The sequence below is a fragment of the Urocitellus parryii genome, chromosome 12 (genome assembly GCF_045843805.1).
Source record: "Urocitellus parryii isolate mUroPar1 chromosome 12, mUroPar1.hap1, whole genome shotgun sequence".
Classification (NCBI taxonomy): Eukaryota; Metazoa; Chordata; class Mammalia; order Rodentia; family Sciuridae; genus Urocitellus; species Urocitellus parryii.
The window spans coordinates 5,502,452-5,523,327 of NC_135542.1; the positions used below are offsets into that span (position 1 = coordinate 5,502,452).

At 35.9% G+C, this 20,876-nt stretch overlaps 1 protein-coding gene and 1 non-coding gene across 4 annotated transcripts in view; both read right to left on the bottom strand.

The window, feature by feature from the left end:
* Positions 1-1,289: 1,289 nt before the first annotated feature.
* Positions 1,290-20,876, bottom strand: part of Rnf149 (ring finger protein 149) — a 32,719-nt gene continuing 13,132 nt past the window's right edge. The window contains exons 2-9 of one of the 3 annotated variants that reach the window (XR_013342283.1): positions 17,439-17,689; positions 16,238-16,306; positions 13,290-13,372; positions 11,198-11,294; positions 7,990-8,197; positions 4,606-5,304; positions 2,934-3,090; positions 1,290-1,678 (exon numbers count right to left, since the gene is read on the bottom strand). Coding sequence is in view for 1 of the 3 variants with exons in the window: in XM_026408620.2 (XP_026264405.2) it covers positions 5,261-5,304; positions 7,990-8,197; positions 11,198-11,294; positions 13,290-13,372; positions 16,238-16,306; positions 17,439-17,689 (752 nt within the window). In the remaining 2 variants the exon portion in view is untranslated. Of the gene's footprint in view, positions 1,679-2,933; positions 3,091-3,858; positions 5,305-7,989; positions 8,198-11,197; positions 11,295-13,289; positions 13,373-16,237; positions 16,307-17,438; positions 17,690-20,876 lie in introns of those variants that run through there. The other 2 variants (XR_003302573.2, XM_026408620.2) reach the window with 2 other exon arrangements.
* Positions 2,745-2,856, bottom strand: LOC113196633 (small nucleolar RNA SNORD89). Its single transcript, XR_003302575.1, has one exon. It is a non-coding gene; the product is annotated as a small nucleolar RNA SNORD89 (small nucleolar RNA).

The following is a 20,876-nucleotide window of genomic DNA, read 5'->3' on the forward strand; positions in this document are numbered from 1 at the left end:
AATCATCAAGAGTAAAAATAAAAGTAAACCAACTCAGGGCTTTTGTGTATGAAAACCTGGAACGTTTTTTTTTTTAAATTGGTTGTTCAAAACCTTACAAAGCTCTTGACATATCATATTTCAAACATTAGTTTCAAGTGAGTTATGAACTCCCATTTTTACCCCAAATACAGATTGCAGAATCACATCGGTTACACATTCACCTTTTTACATAATGCCATACTAGTAACTGTTGTATTCTGCTACCTTTCCTATCCTCTACTATCCCCCTCCCCCGCCCCAACTTCTCTTTCTATCCCATCTACTGTAATTCATTTCTCTCCTTGTTTTTCCTTCCAATTCCCCTCTCAACCTCTTTTATGTAGTTTTTTATAACAATGAGGGTCTCTTTCCATTTCCATGCAATTCCCCTTTTCTCTCTCTTTCCCTCCCATCTCGTGTCTGTTTAATATCAATCTTTTCTTCCTGCTCTTCCTCCCTGCTCTATTCTTAGTTGCTCTCATTATATCAAAGAAGACACACTTCAGACAGAGCCTTAATATCCAGAGTATACAAAGAACTCAAAAAATTAGACAATAAGACAACAAATAACCCACTCAACAAATGGGCCAAGGATCTGAACAGACACTTCTCAGAGGAGGACATATAATCAATCAACAAATACATGAAAAAATGCTCACCATCTCTAGCAGTCAGAGAAATGCAAATCAGAACTACCCTAAGATACCATCTCCAGTATGATTGGCAGCCATTATGAAGTCAAACAATAACAAGTGCTGGAGAGGATGTGGGGAAAAGGGTACTCTTGTACATTGCTGGTGGGACAGCAAATTGGTTCAGCCAATTTGGAAAGCAGTATGGAGATTCCTGGGAAAGCTGGGAATGGAACCACCATTTGACCCAGTTATTGCCCTTCTTGGTCTATTCCCTGAAGACCTTAAGAGAGCGTACTACAGGGATACTGCCACATCGATGTTCACAGCAGCACAATTCACAATAGCTAGACTGTGGAACCAACCCAGATGCCCTTCAATGGATGAATGGATTAAAAAATGTGGCAGTTATACACCATGGAGTATTACGCAGCACTAAAAAATGACAAAATCATGGAATTTGCAGGGAAATGGATGGCACTAGAGCAGATTATGCTTAGTGGAGCCAGCCAAACCCTAAAAAACAAATACCAAGTAGGCAAGTTTTTAAACATGAATGCTGCAAATGAGGATCAAGATCTCATACACTGTTTATTTGAAAAAGGAAAGAATCTCAAATTTATTTCACTTTCACAGTGCTGAGGACTGACCTCAGGGACTCTCACATATAGACAAATCATTCTACCATCCCCAGTACCTCAAATTTATTTTTAAATATATAGCTCACAGATAATAACAGTTATATTTAGAAAGTATCTTATAAAAAAAGAAGAGTTGAGGCTTAAATACCACCACAAGGTTCTTCATTAAACATGTTTAAAAGTAAAAGAAAGTGGGCAGGGGTGTGCACCTGTAAATCCCAGCTACTCTGGCATCTGAGGCAGGGGGATCACTCAGGCCCAGGCCAGCATGGACAACAGCAAGATTCCTTTTCGTTAACTGGGATTTTAATTACGTTAGACAAAAACAAAACAAAAAAACTTGGGTTCTCAGGATCTTTTTAAGTTTTAATATCTTCATATCACCTGTTTAAAAAAAAAAGAACAATAAACAAGAGTAGAAAGAGTTTGAGATCCTAAAATATAACCAAATAATTCAAATCAACAGTATTTATTACTCATTTAAGCAACTTTATACAGAAATGGCATCATGCAATTTTGTTACAGAGCACATACTCATTCACACCTATTTTTAAACAGCATACTCTTCTATACATTCCCATTCCCATGGAGAATAAAGAATAACTCATTCTATTTTAAGCAATACTTCTGGAGTAATGTCACTTTAAGACAATGTAACGTATCTAGAAAATTAAGAAGAACTTGTTACATGTTTATTGTAATTCTAGCACACTGTGCTTACTAAGACACACTGCTGTGATTTCCTTTTCTATCCAAAGGCACATGTATAATTCTGGAATTCTGTAACTGATATGAGCCCACAGGAGGTACTGGTAATCTCAGGCTTCTCTCAAGAGCCCATGACATAGGCCCACAGCTCATCAAAAAAATGGCCTGACTTTTTCCTAACATCTCAATCCCCCCACCCCTGGCCCTCTACTGGAAATTGAGCCCAGTGACATTATCCCACTGAGCTACATCCTCAGTCCTGTTTCTGTTTTGAGACAGGGAATCAATAGCTTGGCCTTAAACTGGGTAATCCTTCTGCCTCAGCTCCCCCACTACCCCCATTCACTGGGATTATAGGCAAGTGCCATCACACACAGCTTTTTCCTAACATTTTGAATGAATGCACCACATATGGGCAAGTCTCTGGCTATGTGGCCGATTATGACATGGAAGATATCTCACTTTTATAACTAGTAATCCAATTACTAGCATTTGAAATGCTGAAAAAATGTTTTTAAGACTTCTGAAGTTCTGTTATTATTTTTACAATTCCAGTCATCTTTGATGTGGTTAAGTATGTGTACAAGGGTACAAAGAGAGGTATTAACTACTTTGTCAAGTCCCAGTGTCATCTGGGAATCAGTGATTATTTTTTCTTTGAAACTGCCCAATCTCTGGGAATGCCCTTCTTAGCCCTCCCACTCAGAAAGCTTTCCCTAGGCATGCAGCTTCATCCTGCATTACTGAGGTCAGACCAGTGGGTCGCTTCAGGTGATTTTGTCATTGTGCACCCAGAGAGCAAACTGCTAAGGGAGACACTGCAATTCGGCCTTTTCTTGTCATCATTCCTCAGTAGCCACGGGGAGCAATCTTTCTAGAAAGGCTGTTATGTCCAAGATCCCAAAAAAGACAGCATAGAAGAAACCATTACCTGCCAAATGACCATGTCCTCACACCTCTCTGGCCCTCTGAGGTTTTCTGCTGGGAAAGTCAGAATGCCAATCACACCCCAGGGAGTGAAGAGGCCAGGCAGGCAGGGAACCACCATGTACTTCAGTGTCACGGATTCGGTTTCCTTCACACCATTCCTATGATTTTCAAAGTTAAAAAAACACTGTTCCACATGATGTGAACAAATGGCTTTTACAACAATTTTTAGGAGGAAAGTAACTAAATCTCATTTAGTGTAATCTTCATCTAGAGTCCCCAAATCCCCAGCATTTTATTAAATTTAAAAGTTTCCATAAAGATTCTGGTTAAGAGTTGAGGGAAGCTATTTTGATGTCTGCTGATTAAGAAGTTACACTTCTATAATTAACCAAAAATAATTAACCTTGGTCTGTCCCAGTGTTCTGAGACAGCTTCATTAGCTACCAAAAGAATTACGAAAGCACTTTTTTTTTACATGTCTCTTGAAAGGCAGCTACTTGGTACAGAATCAAGAATGTATTTTCCTATTTGCAGTGAACACAAAAGGTAGATTTCAAGATAACAGCTGTTATGGAAACTAACTTTGAGGCTACCTACGAAAACAAGTGCTCAAAGCAAGACAAATTTTCTATTTCAATACTCCTTGTATCAAATCTGGCTGTACAGGGGCTGGGGATGTGGCTCAAGCGGTAGCACGCTCTCCTGGCATGCGTGCGGCCTGGGTTCGATCCTCAGCACCACATAAAAAAAAAGATGTTGGGGCTGGGGATGTGGCTCAAGCGGTAGCGCGCTCGCCTGGTATGCGTGCGGCCTGGGTTCGATCCTCAGCACCACATACAAACAAAGATGTTGTGTCCGCCGAGAACTAAAAAATAAATGTTAAAAATTCTCTCTCTCTCTCTCTCTCTCTCTCCTCTCTCACTCTCTCTTAAAAAAAAAAAAAAAAAAAGATGTTGTGTCCGCCAAAACCTAAGAAAAAATAAATATTGAAAAATTCTCTCTCTCTCTCTCTTAAAAAAAAAAAAAAAAAAAAAAAAACAAATCTGGCTGTACAATTTATTTCAGTAAAACAATTCACCAAATATTCTACTGAGTAGCTAGACTCAGTTTGTATACAAAGTACATAGCTGGAGAAAAAATAAGCTTCATAAACCCTAATATTCAAGATATAGCTATAAGATAAATTATTTTTTAAAATCATATTTTCCTCAATAAACAAAGTAAAAAGCAACAAAGGTCTATATAATCTACACTTTAAAAGAAATAACTGCTACATAGTCCTTGATTTCCACCTCCAAGAAGTGAGAAAAGAACAAAGAGTTGTGTTTGATCACTTTATAAACAGCAATCTCCAAAAGTTTTACATTTGACCAAAGAGAACATTAAATAAAAGTTTAAAAAAAGTGTGTTTGTGTGTGGGTGTGGCGGGGGTGGGGGGAGAGTTGAGGTTAATCAAGGGCTTGCTTAAAACTAATCAAGAAAACTAGTTATTTTATTCCAACAACAAATATCAAAATTCTTCATCTATCATTCTTTTAATTGTAAAGATTAAATTACAATTAGAACCAATACAATATATTCATCATTATAAAAATGAAGAATAGTACATCTATTTGATTTCCATAATCAAGCAGCAAATAACTTAATGCTTATATGAAATATAAAGTCTTAACTTTTTATTTGTAGGAAAGGTGGACAAACTTCCCTCCATTAAGATGTCACAAGTAGTTCGTATTAAAGGGGAAAATGCAATTCCTAAAGTCATCTAACGCTTTTCTCATAATTCCCGACAGCAATGGAAATCGCTTCCTCAAGTTCTGAAACCTCTATGTACAATGAAAAATGTGCAAGAAAGCTAGATATTTCTCATCTTTTAAGTGTAAAGTAAGTTCTGTAAGTTTTTCCTTCAGAGAAAGCCCATGTGATCAATTACTGAATTTAATCACACAATTCCACTTCAACTAATCTAAAATTGGTGTGCTTTGTCTAAAAAGCTTGAGAAATAAAATTAACTTTGTTTACAGTACTGTAGTAGCTAGTGTAGTGTTTAGAAACACCCCTCTTCCACATTAGCATGCCTTCCCTAGGCATCATCTCTGATAGTCCAAAACAATTTATCATAAACACTGTATTCTTGTAGATAAATATATGAAGACGAATCAAAAAGTCTCCTTAAGAGTAAAATATCTTAGCCTTCTGTATATAAAATCTGAATCTGAAAGGTAAAATGTACATTATTTTCAAGTATATAAACTATGTGCTAAAATAAAAAAAAATAAAATAAAATGTCCTCTTTAGTTCAAGCCATGTGTCTGTGAGGGATGTGCACTAGGAGATGGGTCCTCCACGCTGAGGGTCGCTCCTGCCGGCTTCTACAACAAAGCACCAAAACCACCCCAGGTCAGTAAATTGGTCAGCACATTCTAAACTTCAGTTACATAAATATAGCTACTCATCTGAATACGTATTTCAAAAAACAAATTTCAGAAACATTTAAATAAACTTACTTGAAAAAATGATATCCTATTCCAAAGAGACAGTCAACAAGAAAAATATAGAACTAATGTTTCTTACATATGCTAAGAAGAGATTTTCTAGTATTAGGCAAAGTGATATTAATTTGATCAGCATGGTACTACAAAAAAGACTAAGTATGAGCTGATGGTATTGGAATATGTTTTCAAGAATCAAACAAGCAGCTGTGAGAATGATGCAGCCACCAATGAAAACATGGCTAACATTTATTGGTACTACATATGATCCCACGAGGTACAGACTAGTAGGTCATTATCTCTTTTTATCAGCATAAAGATGTGGAGCTGGTGTTTAAATCCAGGCATTTAAGTGAGAAAAACAGGGATACAAAATCACTAAAGCTCAAAAGGTTTCTGAGGACTGTGTGATACTTCCCTAAACATAGCAGCAGAACCAAATACTTATTCCGGTTCTTTTCTTTGCCAGTTTAAAATTTAGTGGTAAAATAACAAATAACTTTATTAGGGGCTGCAGTTGTGGCTCAGTGGTAGAGCACTTGCCTAGAACATGTTGAGGCATTGGGTTCAATCCTCAGCACCACATAAAAATAAATAATAATAATAATAATAATAAAGATACAAAAAAAACTTTATTAAATTTGTTTTATTTTTGGTGCTGGGGACTGACTCCAGGTTTTACACATGCAAGATTACATACTCTACCAGAGTGTCCCCAGTCCCTATTATTAACCATTTTTCCCCATCTTAAAAAAAATTGATTTACGGGGGATAGTAGAGGATAGGAAAGGCAGCAGAATACAACATACACTAGTATGGCAGTAGGTAAAAAAGTGGATATGTAACCGATGTGAATCTGCAATATGTATATAGGGTAAAAATGGGAGTTCATAATCCGCTTGAATCAAATGTATGAAATATGATATGTCAAGAACTTTGTAATGTTTTTGAACAACTAATAAAAAAATTGATTTACTTTTTAAATTGGAAAATATAAACGGTATATATTTATGGTGTATGATATGGTGTTCTGAACTATGTATACAATGGATTGGCTGAATAAAGCTTATTAATATATGTATTACCTCACATACTTGTCATAAGAACACTTAAAGTCTATCTTCACCAATTTTCAAATATATAATATATTGTTAACTAGAGTCACCATGTTGTATAAACATGTCTTGGAACTTATTCCTCCCTTTTAACAGAAATTTTGTATGCTCTGGCCAGGGTCACCTCAAATCCAAATACTCTGAGCTCCCTACAAAAGAGGGGTAGATAGACTGGACAGTGGGAGGAGCAGGCAGCAGGGACCCTTGCAGGGGATGCTCCACTCGCAGTTCCACACTGATTGATTAGCTGCTCCTGTCAGCCCAGCAACATTTTCCTAACCATAAGCAAAACTGCATTACATTCTGTAAGTACTAACGTCCACTTCAAATAACTGATTTTTAAAATTTAGCATTTCTCAATTTATACTATGACTGTTACAGGATACAAAGAACATTATTATACAAGTTACCACTTAATTTACTAGAGAACAATACTTAGGATTAAAGAAAGGACAAAGAGAAAAAAATAAAAAGTGAGCCTCCAAAAGAGGCTGGGGTTCTCAGGAAGGGGAATCCAGCTTCTTTAGAATGTACCTGACATTCTGTTGTTTTGTAAACCTAGTTTCTTTTTTCATTTTCTTTACTTCTATTCACTATTTTGAGTTTTGTTATCTTCTAAGTAGGCACCTGAAGAGAGACTATGGTGAAGTGCAACACAACAAGGCAGATGGCAAGAAACTGGAAACTACTTTTGAAGGACATTCAGAAGGGCTGGAGCCTGCATTTGCACATTCTCAAGGCTGGCCGTGTGCCAGAGAAAGCAAATTCAGTTTTCTTTATAAAGCCTGAAGGCAACAGCAAAATTCATACTGGTAGCACTTTGGCTTAATACAATGAGATGCCTAAAAATAAGATCCATTTCTAAGAGGCTGCCCTGGACGGTGAAGAGATCAACCCTGACAATTTTATGGTTCTGTATCCATTCTCCTTTTGCTTTCGAAAGGCGCTTTTTTTTTTCTTGGTACCAGTTTAAAACTTCAATTCTAGTGTTTCTACTATCTTTACCTCACATGTTAAAAAACAAATTAAATTTGAATCTCACTGCTTTGAAAAATATGCATTTTTATTCCAGGATGCAACATTCAAATTGGCAAGCATCAACTCTTCCTACTTACAATAACCTACAAGTTAATTCAATTCCAACAAAAATTCAGATGAGATTTTGATTAGGCAAAATTATTTTAGAAATAATCTTTAAAGAATGCAGAATACCTCAGAAATTTTGTAAAAGAAGAATAAAGAAATAATTTCCCTGCCTTGCAATATCAGAAAATTTTTTTTTGTGGAGTGGAGGTAATAGCTCGGTGGTACAGCATGTGTCTGGCCTGTGAGAGGCCAGGGTTCAAAGCACAACAAAAGAAAGAAAAAACTAATAATTAGCATTCACTAAAGAATCTATGAAGAAATGTTAGGAAAACAAACAAGTTAGTTAAATCTACCAGCCACTTACCAAGTAATGCTGTGTTTTCCCCTGCATCTTCTTTGAAAGTGGTAGGGCACTGTGGCCCAGACTCATTAGTGGATGAGGATGGCAGGTTGCTGCCACTGCCACTGTTTCTGCCCTCCTCTTGTGAAGCTACACTCATATTCCCAGGCGAAGTGCTTCCAGGGGTAGACTCAGGAGTGGGCAGCTCCTGAACATCCTCAGGTTCTGCTCCCTTGAAAATCCGAACAGAAGAAAATGCCTTTTCTAAGTAACTCCATCAGTACTTAACTGTCCTCTTGCTCACAGTATGTTAACACGTCACTGACATTTGAACACAGAACGTGGCAAAAGTGAACAGGCTCTGGACAACAGAATGCTTCAGACTATATTCTGGTTTTCTTAAAATAAAACAAAAAAACAACTTAGTCCTGGAGTCCTGGCTCTTACTCTCAGCTGTAGTTTGCTTTGTGCTTCCCCTCTTTTACATTTGCTACTTAAATAAAATAATGAAAGGAGGGCCAGAGGCTCCCTGGCACCAGGACATTAAGTCTCCGACATTTGGGGGGATATCCAGACATTGTTGAGGAATGCTAGAGTCAAGGCTGCATGTGAATAGATGACACTGCTGAAAGGTGACTTACTAAGTGAGGGTTACCACAGCCTGATTTGATCCTGTGGTTCACGGAGCACTCCACCTCTGTCCTCTGGGCTCTCAGGACACCACTGGCCTGTTTCAGCTGTGTCCAGAACAATCTCCTCCTCCCTTACCAGTAACTAAACACCTTTGACACCCAGCATTGAACGTTCCCTCTCACCTCAACTCCCAACACACCAAGTAACAAATCCTGTTGCTGCTGTGTTACCACAATGCCAAACTCCTGCTGAACCCCACCACAAGCTGTTTATTTAAAATCTGCCTGACCTAACTACCTGGAGGCCTCCCATCCCATAGGTCACCCCTGGAGACACACCATCAGTCAGTAGTACACTGAAGTGCTGCTAAAATCCTTTAACACTCAGCTCAGTGGCCCAAATAAAATGCACTACCTCCATCTTCTCACTTCTCCTTGCTTAATACTCCAGCCAGTATCTCAAACACTGTTCTCTTGTCATGTTCTACCTGTGTACTGGTCCCTACCAGTCCTGAAGGTCAAATTCCCAAGAGCCCTCAATCAGAGGGGCTGTGTCTTATCCATCTTAACCTCACTAGAGCCAAGTTCAGATTTAACACCTAAATGGCATTCCTTTATCAGTGCTCACTGAATGAATAAAAACAGTGACAAACAGTATTACAGTGCAAAAACCAAATGACGGTTCGTAAAGTCTGTGTGAGGGGCCACTGGTGACTTTCACATGATCATGAAAAAACAGAGAATTAGACACTACAAAAAAAGCACACCATGGCTATCGAAAATATCCAAGGCAAGAGGAGTTGATGGGTTAAAGAAAATGGCAAACCATGTAAAGACTAAAAAAAAAGTAAGACAAGTGAATTCTTTTGTCAGCCCTAAAGTTACTATAGGTTTCTACCCTTCAAAAACTAAATTAGGCATCCTGGGGACAAAAGTCTAGCTTTCTGAAATTAACATTCTAAGAAAGCAGGTTAACTCTATGCAAAATGAAGACTCGTTTGACTTTTAATATACAAATATACATGGAGTTATGCTTCCCAAATCAAAACTCATGAGGATCAAAGTCTCTACTAAGTAAGGTCAGTGAAATTCCCTCATACAAATGTCCAGAAGTGAACAGCAAGTTTAAAATTATTGACTAATGAAGAGAATAATCTAGTAAAAGCTTCAGAGTATACCTAACTAAAAAGACAATTCTATGACTGCCAAGAAAATAACCTGTCAAACTCCTTGTGTTCTAGCATTTAAAATGCTGAACCAGGAAGGCTCAGTTTCTCACTAAGCTAGTTTCTGCAGCAAAGAGGACAAGAGCTAAGCCCGCTGGGGAAGTATGTTATGCCATGCTGAAGAAAGCTACAATGATTTTAAAACCACAATAAGTTAACTTTAGAAATCATGGAAGCGAGACAAATTTTCAGGACATCAAAGGATGAGGTTCTAGTAAAGCAGTTCTTGATCACTGGACTTTCCTCTTCCTGGATACCTACAGAGAGGTTATTCTGGGACTCGTTTTGCAGTTATTAAGGAGAGGTCTCTTCAGTATCTTCGGAAGACACTGTAAGCTAGATGAGAGGAAGTTTCAGGCAGACCTTCAGCCCAGGAGACATGCACAAGGCCCTGGGTTCAATCCCCAGCACTAAAAAACAAATCTATATCTTTGTAGTTCCTATTCTATAATAAGCTCTACAAAAAAACCTCTAAAACTATGTTTAGCTACAAGAAAAATAAAATCAATGTTCAAACTATTCTTTTCAAAGATCTCTACCTAAAAATTTTATTATGAGTGTATTTTGAGCCATTAATATATTTTATGTAGACTCTGAAAACAATAAAAATGTGACAATCTAGAAAAATAATTTTTTCCTCTATATCCTTCTCTTTGGGTTGGATAGTAATTAAGAATGTGAACTCAGAATTAAGCAAACGTGTTTGAAAGCTAATCCCTCATGAACTAGCTGCACAACTTTAGATATTCAGCTTCTCTAAGCACAATTTTGTAACTAGTAGGACAGTTGTGGGAGTAAATATAATCATGTGTTTAAGGCCTTTAGCAAGCACATGGCTGGTTGCTGTTATAATCTCTTTCATTTTGCCCTCATGTCTTCTGAGAAAGATTTCTGACCATCTATATATTACAAACTAATGGACCAAAATCAATGCAGAACGATGTCTCCAGCACTATTTAATTTTGAAATCCAGGGATAAGGAGAACTGATATGAAGAAGTGTTGACTTTAGTTTCCTCTTATGTAAAATGTGCACTGAAGCCAGAAAAGTTGTGGGGTTCCTTACGATTCTTGTTTATACGAAACTGACTACCATATAAACATTTTGCAGTGTAGTATACCAAGATATATTGGTCTAAGTAATTAGAAATTTTCTGGGGGACATCCTGGCCTATTATTATACCATGAATTGAATTAATTATTATTTTTTTTTAACTTTAAGAATTTGTTTTTAACAAAGAGGAAAACTTCTTAAAAAGAGCCACAAGGATATAAGAAGGAGCTTGTCTGGTCCTCTTGTCTCTAGTCAATAATGAAATCTATCACTCAGGAAGAACTGGGGCAGAGATTAAATATAAACAAAAATGTAACAAACCCAATATCCCAGGGCTTTGATGACATCAAGTTTACACATTGGACATGTTCGGTGATCCAAAAGCCATGGGTCAATGCATATTCTATGAAAAATATGCCTAAAAAAATTAAGTATGTGTTAATGTTTTAAAATAAATGTTTATATATCTTATAAAGGAAATAAGACATTCTATCAACTCATCCCCTCAGTACAAGTTAACCAATGTCAAATCAACATTCTAGAGTAGTCATTTTTCCTAAATTATCAGCTAATCTACTTTGTACTTACAACAGAATTTGGGACTTCCAGTAAAATGTTCCCTTCACTCCACAAAAACAGCATGGCTTATTTCCATCCCATGCTATGTTGTACATTTCTATGTGCTTGAAAAAATTACCTGCAAGACTTTTGGGAATAAATGTGGCTTAAGTAAGCTAAGACTAATAAATTAATAATATTAAATTGATAGTATTTTATATGGGTCCATAAAAGCATTCAAATGGAAAATATATCAAAATATTAACAAGTCATCTTTGGGTGGCAGGCTTAAAAAATATTTTTATAAACATTCTACATTTTTCTATCAGAATTTTTAAAGGGCATATATATTTTCTTCTTTTAGTGATTCGCCATTATTTCCTCCCATGTGATGGATGAGTCTATTTTCTATGTGTGAGGAAGACAGGGCATGAAATATGGGCTTTAGAATAAAACAGATGGGGATCAAAAGCCAGCTGTGCGACTCAACAGCCTTGACCCTGGTCGAGGCTCCTGCCCTCCCTCTCTGCATATAGAGCACAGGCTGCTCTGAGAGGCACAAACAATGTGTGTACAAGAGTGCTGGGTAGAGCACATGTCTAGTACAATCATTTGAAGAGCTTCCTTCAAATAGAAATCCCCTACGTCAGGTAAGGTAACAGTTCTTAATTATATCATAGTCTAATTCACCTTGCCTTTTGATTTTCCATCTGCAAACTAAAAACTGACAGACCCAAGGAAACAATTTTTACAAAAAAAAAAAAAAATTATTGGGAATATGTTATATAAATCACAGGAGAAAACTGGGAAATAAGTCAAAATCCCAATGAGCAGCCCAGGAAATGTACATGTCTGCATTTGACAGTCAAGTACAAACCCCACCTCAGCCATCAGTATAGACACCTAGGCTCATCTGTGCAGCATAGAGAGCATTATTTCTTAAGGAAAACATGTCCTAAACCAGCCTAGAGTAACTTTAATGATGTTAAAGAGGACATGATCAACCTATACTGAGACCAATTCATTAGGTACCCACACCTACTTTCATTCAGGAAACTTTTGACTTTGATATTCTGATACTCGTTCCTTTATTTCCTTCACAGAATTATCAAGAACTTAGTCTACCCTGCAGTAGTAGATTATACACTAACATGCTTTGCAAACAAATATATTAACTTATGACATGCTTCTAAAAGGTGTTAAGAATAACTGAAATTTATCTGACTTAAAATATAATTTCTGTACATAAAATAAACCCTTCTGCTAAAAAAATAATTCTTCTAAAAGTTATCAATTAAAGTAGCCTAAAAAGGAAATCACAACTTCCTGGTGCTAAAACTGAACTTGAGCAAAACTTAGTTACTGTAACCCAAATAAAGGGAGGAATATTTATTTTTCACAACCACAAAGAGAACTCGAACTCAGGGTAAAATAGCAAACCACGGCCCTCCCCACACCTGCTTCCTGCTGGCTGTTTTAGGCCCATTCCCTTGGGTCCTTCACCTTTTTGCTTCAATTTTCTTGCTCCTGATATAGCATACTTTGCTAAGTATATAATAAAATTCCCAGCATTCTAATGAATACCTGCTTATGAGACTAGAAGCTCATCTATGACAAAGATGTACAGTGGGTCTAATGGTCATGGAGGTGTCCTAAGAAAAGCAATTTTAAAGAGCCTTGAAGACAGTAAGAAAACCTAAGCTTCTCTTTCAAAAGATGAGATGATCAAAGATAGCAAGATCTTTATACCATAAAAAGGACACGGAACTCTTTTGTCAGGATACTGAAACTTGTCCAGCAATTATTAATGTCTCAGTAGGTTAAAAAAAAAAAAAAAGAGGAAAAAAAAACATACTTGCATGGCAGAATTCTGATAACGTCCTTTACTTTAAAATTTTCAATACACACTGCACAATTCTCGGCATCAACATCAATTCCCTGTAAAAAGAAAAGGAAAGAATTTACTTTATCCTTGGCATTAGCACATCCTTCAAAAATGCACTATATACTGACTAAAACAATGATGGATTCTATTTTACATTGGGATAACATGAAACTAAAATTCAGATGATTATATTTGGTATTTACTTCTTACTACTATCAAGAGGTTATCTAAGGAATGAGGCTGAAAATGAAAAAATTTTACTGTTTGCCTACTCAGACACAATAGTATTTAAATACGCTAGGAAATGCCTGCCATATTATGATGAAATAAATCATTTCTCAAACATAAACCTTGCACTTTAATGAAAAGAATAAATATCCAGGAAATTACTCATTTCCTAGAATCATTAAAAAGAAATTTACATCTGCTAAAGACACATTTATAATCTGCAAATGAGAAAATGAAAATGGCTACATATCTGAAAATATCTACCTCACTAGTACTAAAAGAATTACAAATAGGAATAAGTCATTGTTTTTCATGTAATGAATTAACAAGGATACAAAGAAACAAAAATTGCTGGAGAAGAAAGTCTTGTGACAAAATTTCCACTTCTAAGAATTTATGGGTCAGCCCTCTCCACTTCTCTGGGTACCCATGGATCCATACACCTGGTTCTATCCCATCAACCAAGCAGTCAGGGCCAGAGTGATCATTGTCCCAAGACAGAACTGACTTCTGGGACAGGGATTCAGGAACTCAGTGCTGAATGTGGCTGCAAAGTTCATTTTATGAAATATGACTACATTATCCTTATAATTACTTAAAAATACATTTAGCTAATATGCCACTTATAAAAAAAGAAAGCAGTTAAGAACCGAATTTTGTATGAAAATAATGTTATCAAAGACCATGTTAAAATCAAGTTTATACCAACATTTTAAATTATACACTGCAATAAAAGTAAATATTGTCATTTATTTATCATATGCCATGCAAAAATAATGAAACGATTTTAACAATTTTTTGAATATCTACTTTTTTTTGCAATACTGGGGATCAAACCCACGGCCTTGCTAAGCATGTGCTCTACCACTGAGCTACATTGTCAGCACTAAAATGATTTTTTGAAGTCCTTAATAATGGCAATAAAGTTTACACATTACTATTAGTAAATCTACACAAAAGAAAAATTGGAAAAAAAAAAAAAGAATGTCAGTATCCAAAACCAGGTTAAGATATAGACTACAAAAAATACATGTTTAAAATGTAAAACTGTCATAAAATCCATGTATCGATATAACTCATGGAACACTTATGGATCTTCTTTTTTAACTATTACTCTGACAACTTTCAAAAAACTGTCTCTGGGGGGGAAATATATATATATATATATATATATATATATATATATATATATATTTTTTTTTTTAAATGTGCTGTATAGGAAGAAGATAATATCAATTTACTTATGTTTTCAAAGACTCAATTCCATTAATTACACATACGAATCTACGTCTTCTCATATGGTATAACGGTGGTTCCTGAAGAGAGCAGAAGGCATTCATGTTCCAGAGGAACATAGAACCATATGCTTATTCAGTAACTAGTTATGCAGAATGGGTTTAGAATCTACCAAGGGCATTAACTGGAAAGTCTCTCCTAAAGAACCCTTAGTGATTTGTAAATCAGATGCTAATCTTAAGCCATAAAGAGTGTTTTTTCTTATATTTCTTTTTTATTTTTTCTGTTCAAAACATTTATACAAAAAGAAATCATTACCTTGTAACAAACTACTAAAATTCAAATGTACTGCAATGTAAGTTATATTAGGGAAAGAATCGTAGCCACCAATATAATTCTATATATTCTATATATATATTCTATAGTATCTTAATACTAACTATATCACATAAACCATTAATAACAGATTTCAAAATTTTATACTCTGTAATTTAATGTGTTATTTTTGTTTTAATCATCCTTTAAGTAGGTTAGAGGAAGAAATATGTACTGTAAATGTAGTTTCTCTTCCTTTTGGTGGGGGAGGAGGGTAGACTAGAAACTAGAGAATGGAGAAGATTAAGTTTCAACAACAAAACAACTGAACCAATCCCACAACTAAAGTCAACACTAGCTAGCAACATTTCAAAGCACCAAAGAGGGACCATTAAAAAAATAAATACTACCGCATTAGTAACAGCTTTCCTTTTAGGCAATCTATATCACTCTAGATTCAGGATTTGTCCTATTCCAAAATGCTTTAAGTTTCTGGTATGATTCTAAATCTTTAAAGTCTCAGCCCCTCCCAACCCCAAAAGTTTACTTTTTTTTTTTTTTAAATAAAAAAGTAGTTTTAAAGATATCTTTTTTTTTTTTTTTCCTTTTCCACAAATATCAAGTATGTTTTTCCTGTACTTGGGGGAATCAGAGAGAATGGACATGTAGTCTCAAATTTAACAGAAATGAATTTAAGGACTCACAGGTCTATGGTATAAACTTTAAGTTCTGCAGCTTCTTTATAGTCACCCAGATCTGTCCAATAGCACTTTCTAAGATGATGGGCATGTCAGTGCCATCCAACATGGCAGCTCCTGTCAACATGGCTACTGATCACTTGAAATGTAGCTAGTGTGACTGAGGGACACAATTTTAAATTTAATTCACTTAAATAGCTGTATGTGACTAGTGGCTAACCCTCAGGACAGCACAGATCTGGAATGTTCTTCAACCTCAGTATTTCTACTAATCCTCTTTACAATAAATATATACATACAAGTTAATACTAACTCAATTCACCAAAGCGCCACAGACTGGATACTGTGAATTAAAAGACGGGAAGGGAAGTATTACTCAAGACATAAACACATCCTCTAGTCCAAACCAAGAAACAAAACAACACAGTATAAAAGTATTACCTTTTCTCCATGCTTTACAGTATGAAGTAGAAGCTGGCCAATAACTTTCTTAGTTTCCTTTCTATGGCTCTTGGAGAGAAAATTATTATTATTATTAATAAATTAATAATAAAATATCATTATTATTGTTGAAATTTTCAAATTAAATCACTATTTTATAAAAAATTATATGCAAGCATATAGAAAAAATTTCATTAAAAAGTCAATTTTTAATTTCATATTACAATGAAAATAACTAAAAATACCTTCATCACCATTTTAAGTCTTAATATATACAACAGTCATATAACTTAAGAGCTATTTGACAAAACTTATTTTCAATTCTATGTCTGAAGAAGAAATCAACTTTTTTAGTCTGTATGTAGTGCTGTGGAGATGAAACTCAGGGCCTCAGATATGCTAAACATGTGATCTACCACTGACCTACATACACCTCAGCCACAGAAACCAATTCTATGTCTAAATATCAGCAAGAAAGAAATAGGCTGAGGATGGAGGTACCATATGCTCACTCTGTCAGCCATCCCCCTTTATGGTACTAGGGATTGAACCCAGGGTTGCTTAACCTCTGCCCTTTTTATTTTTTATTGAGACAGGGGTTTGCTAAGTTGCTTAGGCTGGCTTTGAACTTGCAATCCTCCTGCCTCAGCCTCCCAAGCCGTTGGGATTACAGGTATTCACCACCATGCCCAGCATCAAGGGACTTAAAAACAAAGAGCCCTTCCTATGTCATCAGTCAGGAAGGCCAACTTTGCATAGGCACAGATCCTGCTACTGGAAGCCTCTGGCTCTTCATCAGCCCTCAACTCTGCTGATACTGAGATAGGGTCTCTCTGAAGGGAAATAGCTTGACAGCTGCTCCACAGTGGAGACAGGGATGCTCGTTCCCTGTCTTTAGGCCAGCTCACAAACCCAGGTTATGAGAGCAGGTTCACTACATCTGGTACCTTTTTGCCATTGCTCTCTGTCTGGAAAAGGACAGATGATATGTGCAGGAACTGAATGTGCAAAAAGTGTCCTAAACTTAAAAAATAGTTTTTAATCTTCCACAAGATAGAAAATTTAATGCATTCTAATTAGAAAGTTAGTTTCAAAAAGTCATATGAATACTTATATGAGAAGGAAATAAAGAATATGGTCAAATATAACTTAAAGCAATATATATCTTTTCAAAAGTAAAAATAAAATTATCCATAATTACCTGACTTCCAAACTGCGAGCCAGTATACAGGAAACGTTGTATATAGTAAAATATTAGCCAGGCTAAGGAGATAATCATCATAGTGATGAAGGCAATGGCCACAAACACCACAGACTGACCGCTGATGAACTCCTGCACATGACGGGTGCCAATCCCTATGGTCACTTTTACTGGAATTCCTTTTTGTACCACATCTAAAATTTCTCTTCCTTTTAGATAGCTAACCATAATGACCACTATACTTCCTGTTCCTGTAGGAAGGATCAAAGAAATCAATGTAAGACAAAAGAAAGCTATGTTCATCAACACACATTTGAAAACTTCAAAGAAAAAAAATTGAAAAATTTTCAAGGAAAACATCAGTTATCAAAATTGATTCCAAAAGAGAAAATAGACTGATCTCATGAGGAAAAGTAGAATCAATCACCAAGAAGTACCTTCCCAAAAGCCAGGATACCCTTCATTTTCTTGGGTGACATCTATACCACCAAACCTTTAAGGTTAAGTACTGCTGATGATATTTAAATTGTCCCACAGCTGACTGTAAGGGGACAAAGGAAGTTTTAAAATTATTTCTAAGATTATAAGCCCAAACATAGAATAAAAGGCAAAAGAACCAGCCTGACTAATTTTACTTGCATATAATAATATATAATACCAATTAAAATCAGGGAGGCAATATGAGAATTTCACTATGATCACTATTATTTAACATTGCTCTGAAGGCACAAGCAACCATGAGATTAAAACAAATAAAGAGAAAAGGGGCAAAATAATCAACATAAACCTGGCTATAAATGAATATAACAATGATTAAATATAAATAGGATTAAAGAAAAACATTAATATTCTACTTCTAAAGTCATTTAGGGAAAAAATAATCAGGAATGGATCAAGCAAACATATATATATATATATATATATATATATATATATATATATATATATATAAATGTATTTTTTTTAGTTATAGTTGGACACAATACCTTTATTTATTTATTTATTTTTATGTCGTGCTGAGGATCTAACCCAGGGCTTTGCACGTGCTTGGTGAGTGGTCTACCACTGAGCCACAACCCAGCCCCCAAGAAAACTTTTTAAATTAACTAAAACAGAATGGTAGTAGCATATGAAGGCACTCAAAAAATAGCACAGAATAAAAACACCAGAAATAAACATACAAAACTATGTGTGTGTGTGTGTGTGTGTGTGTGTGTGTGTGTGTGAGAGAGAGAGAGAGAGAGAGAGAGAGAGAGAGAGAGACAGAGAGACAGACAGACACACTAGAAGAAACGGGGGAATTAAGAGAGAGAGAGAGAGACAGACAGACAGACAGACACACACACACACACTAGAAGAAACGGGGGAATTAAAAAACTAATTTCCCAGCCAAATGTGGTGGTACAGTTCTGTAATCCCAGCTACTCAGGAGGCTGAGGCAGGAGGATCACAAGTTCAAAACCAGCCTGCACAACTTAGAGAGATCCTGTCTCATAATTTTAAAAAAATTGTTAAAAATGGGCTAGGGCTATAGCTCAGTGGCAAAGCACTTGCCTACCATGCTTAGGACCCTGGGTTCCATCCCCAGTACTGTAAAACAAACAAATTTCCTATAAGAAAGAGGACGACTGAAAAACAAAGAAAGTCAGTTTTCAGGATGGAAAATACAAATGGTTTTTAAAAATAGCAGCTTAGGGCTGGGGATGTGGCTCCAGCAGTAGTGCGTTCCTCTGGCATGCATGGGGCCATGCATGGGTTCGATCCTCAGCACCACATAAAAATAAAATAAAATTAAGATGTTGTGTCCACTGAAAACTAAAATAATAATAATATTTTAAAAATTCTTTCTCTCTCTCAAAAAAAAAGCAGCTTAATTGATATATAATTCATACCTAAAAATCATCCTTTTAATGTATACAATTCAGTGATTTCAAGCAAACTGACTAGTTGCAGAAGCATTACTATCATTTAATTCTATAACATTCCCATCATCCCATAAAGAAACCCCTGTGTCCATCAGTATCCATCCCCAACAAGTAGATTTCAAACATGAAAACTCATGGAACAAGTGAAAAGATGTGATATGTAAGATTGTAAGAGACACTCTCTTGTACAATGCTGGGGGAGTGAATTACAACATTCTTGTATGGGGGTGGGGGAATGGTTACCAAAAAATTTAGACGCACCTTTCTCTGACCCAGCAATTCTGTGTCTAAGAATGTAATTAAATGATACACTTATACATAAATATGGTGGAATATCTATAAAGATACTTTATTGCTAAAGTTTTTTCTTTCTTCCTTCTTTTTTTTAAAGTAATAAAAATTCTTGCTGTCAAAACAAGACATAACAGAAGACAATAAATTGTCCTGATAATTTTAGACTCTAGGCTACTCAATGAGGTCAGCTCCTTATATAAGATAGTATCCAAAACAAATAACAAAAGGTATCTGAGATAGTGTTCAAGACAGGGTCTATACATGTACACATAAGGAGAATACAAAGGCAGTTTCTTGATTCCCTTTCCTTTGTAAGATATGTGCTGCATGTACCTTTTGGTGAAAAATGCTTTCATGAAAAATTGTGAATGTTTTCATTTCTCCCTGCGCAAAAACAAAAACAAGTTTTAGGCCCTGACCTGAAAAAGGAAATCAAATTACTATGAAACTAATTTCACATAAATATCAAATCAAGACTACAACTGTACATATCATCTTCTTTACTTCAAATGAGTAGAATCAATTTCCTCCCTTAGGGAGTTTTCAAATTGGCATTAAATTAGTCTTACTTTAAGGTACAAGAAAGAGGAGGCAAAACTAGTGTCTGAGAGGCAGGGGTGTAGCTCAATTAGGACAAGCTTTGTAGTAACATTTCCAAAAATGAAAAATTAAAAAAAAATCATTTCTTTAGCTGGGGCCTCTCTCTCAATGACAGAGCATGTGGGAGGCCCTGAACCTCCAGCACTAGGGAAAAAAAAAAACACTGTGAAATACAAAAGAGAAGCATCTCTCTAACAGCAGTGGTTCAGAAGGTACAAAGAGGTATGAGGAACCAGCTATAGGACAAAGGAAATCTATCAGGTCTACCAAGAAGCAAGGGAGACCCTGGTTTCAGCCTTGGAAGTAGAGTCCCTGCCAAGTTAACTTGTTAGCTATTAACTATAACCAGATCTGAAACATATCTGAGGTCTCCCTAACTAACAAGACTGGAGCATAGGACATGCAGCACAGTCAAGGCCAAAGCTGTCTTACCTAGTCAGTGACACCTCTATACCATGATTTGTCATTGTACTGATGGTGGTAAAAGAATCCAGAAGCTTAGGGTTTCAACCAACACAAATATTAAGTTCTTGTATAGGGTAAACAAATAAAAAATAGGTTAAGTGGATGCCCCAAATATTACTTCTAAGATCATATGGCATAACTTTAAAGGGGTACA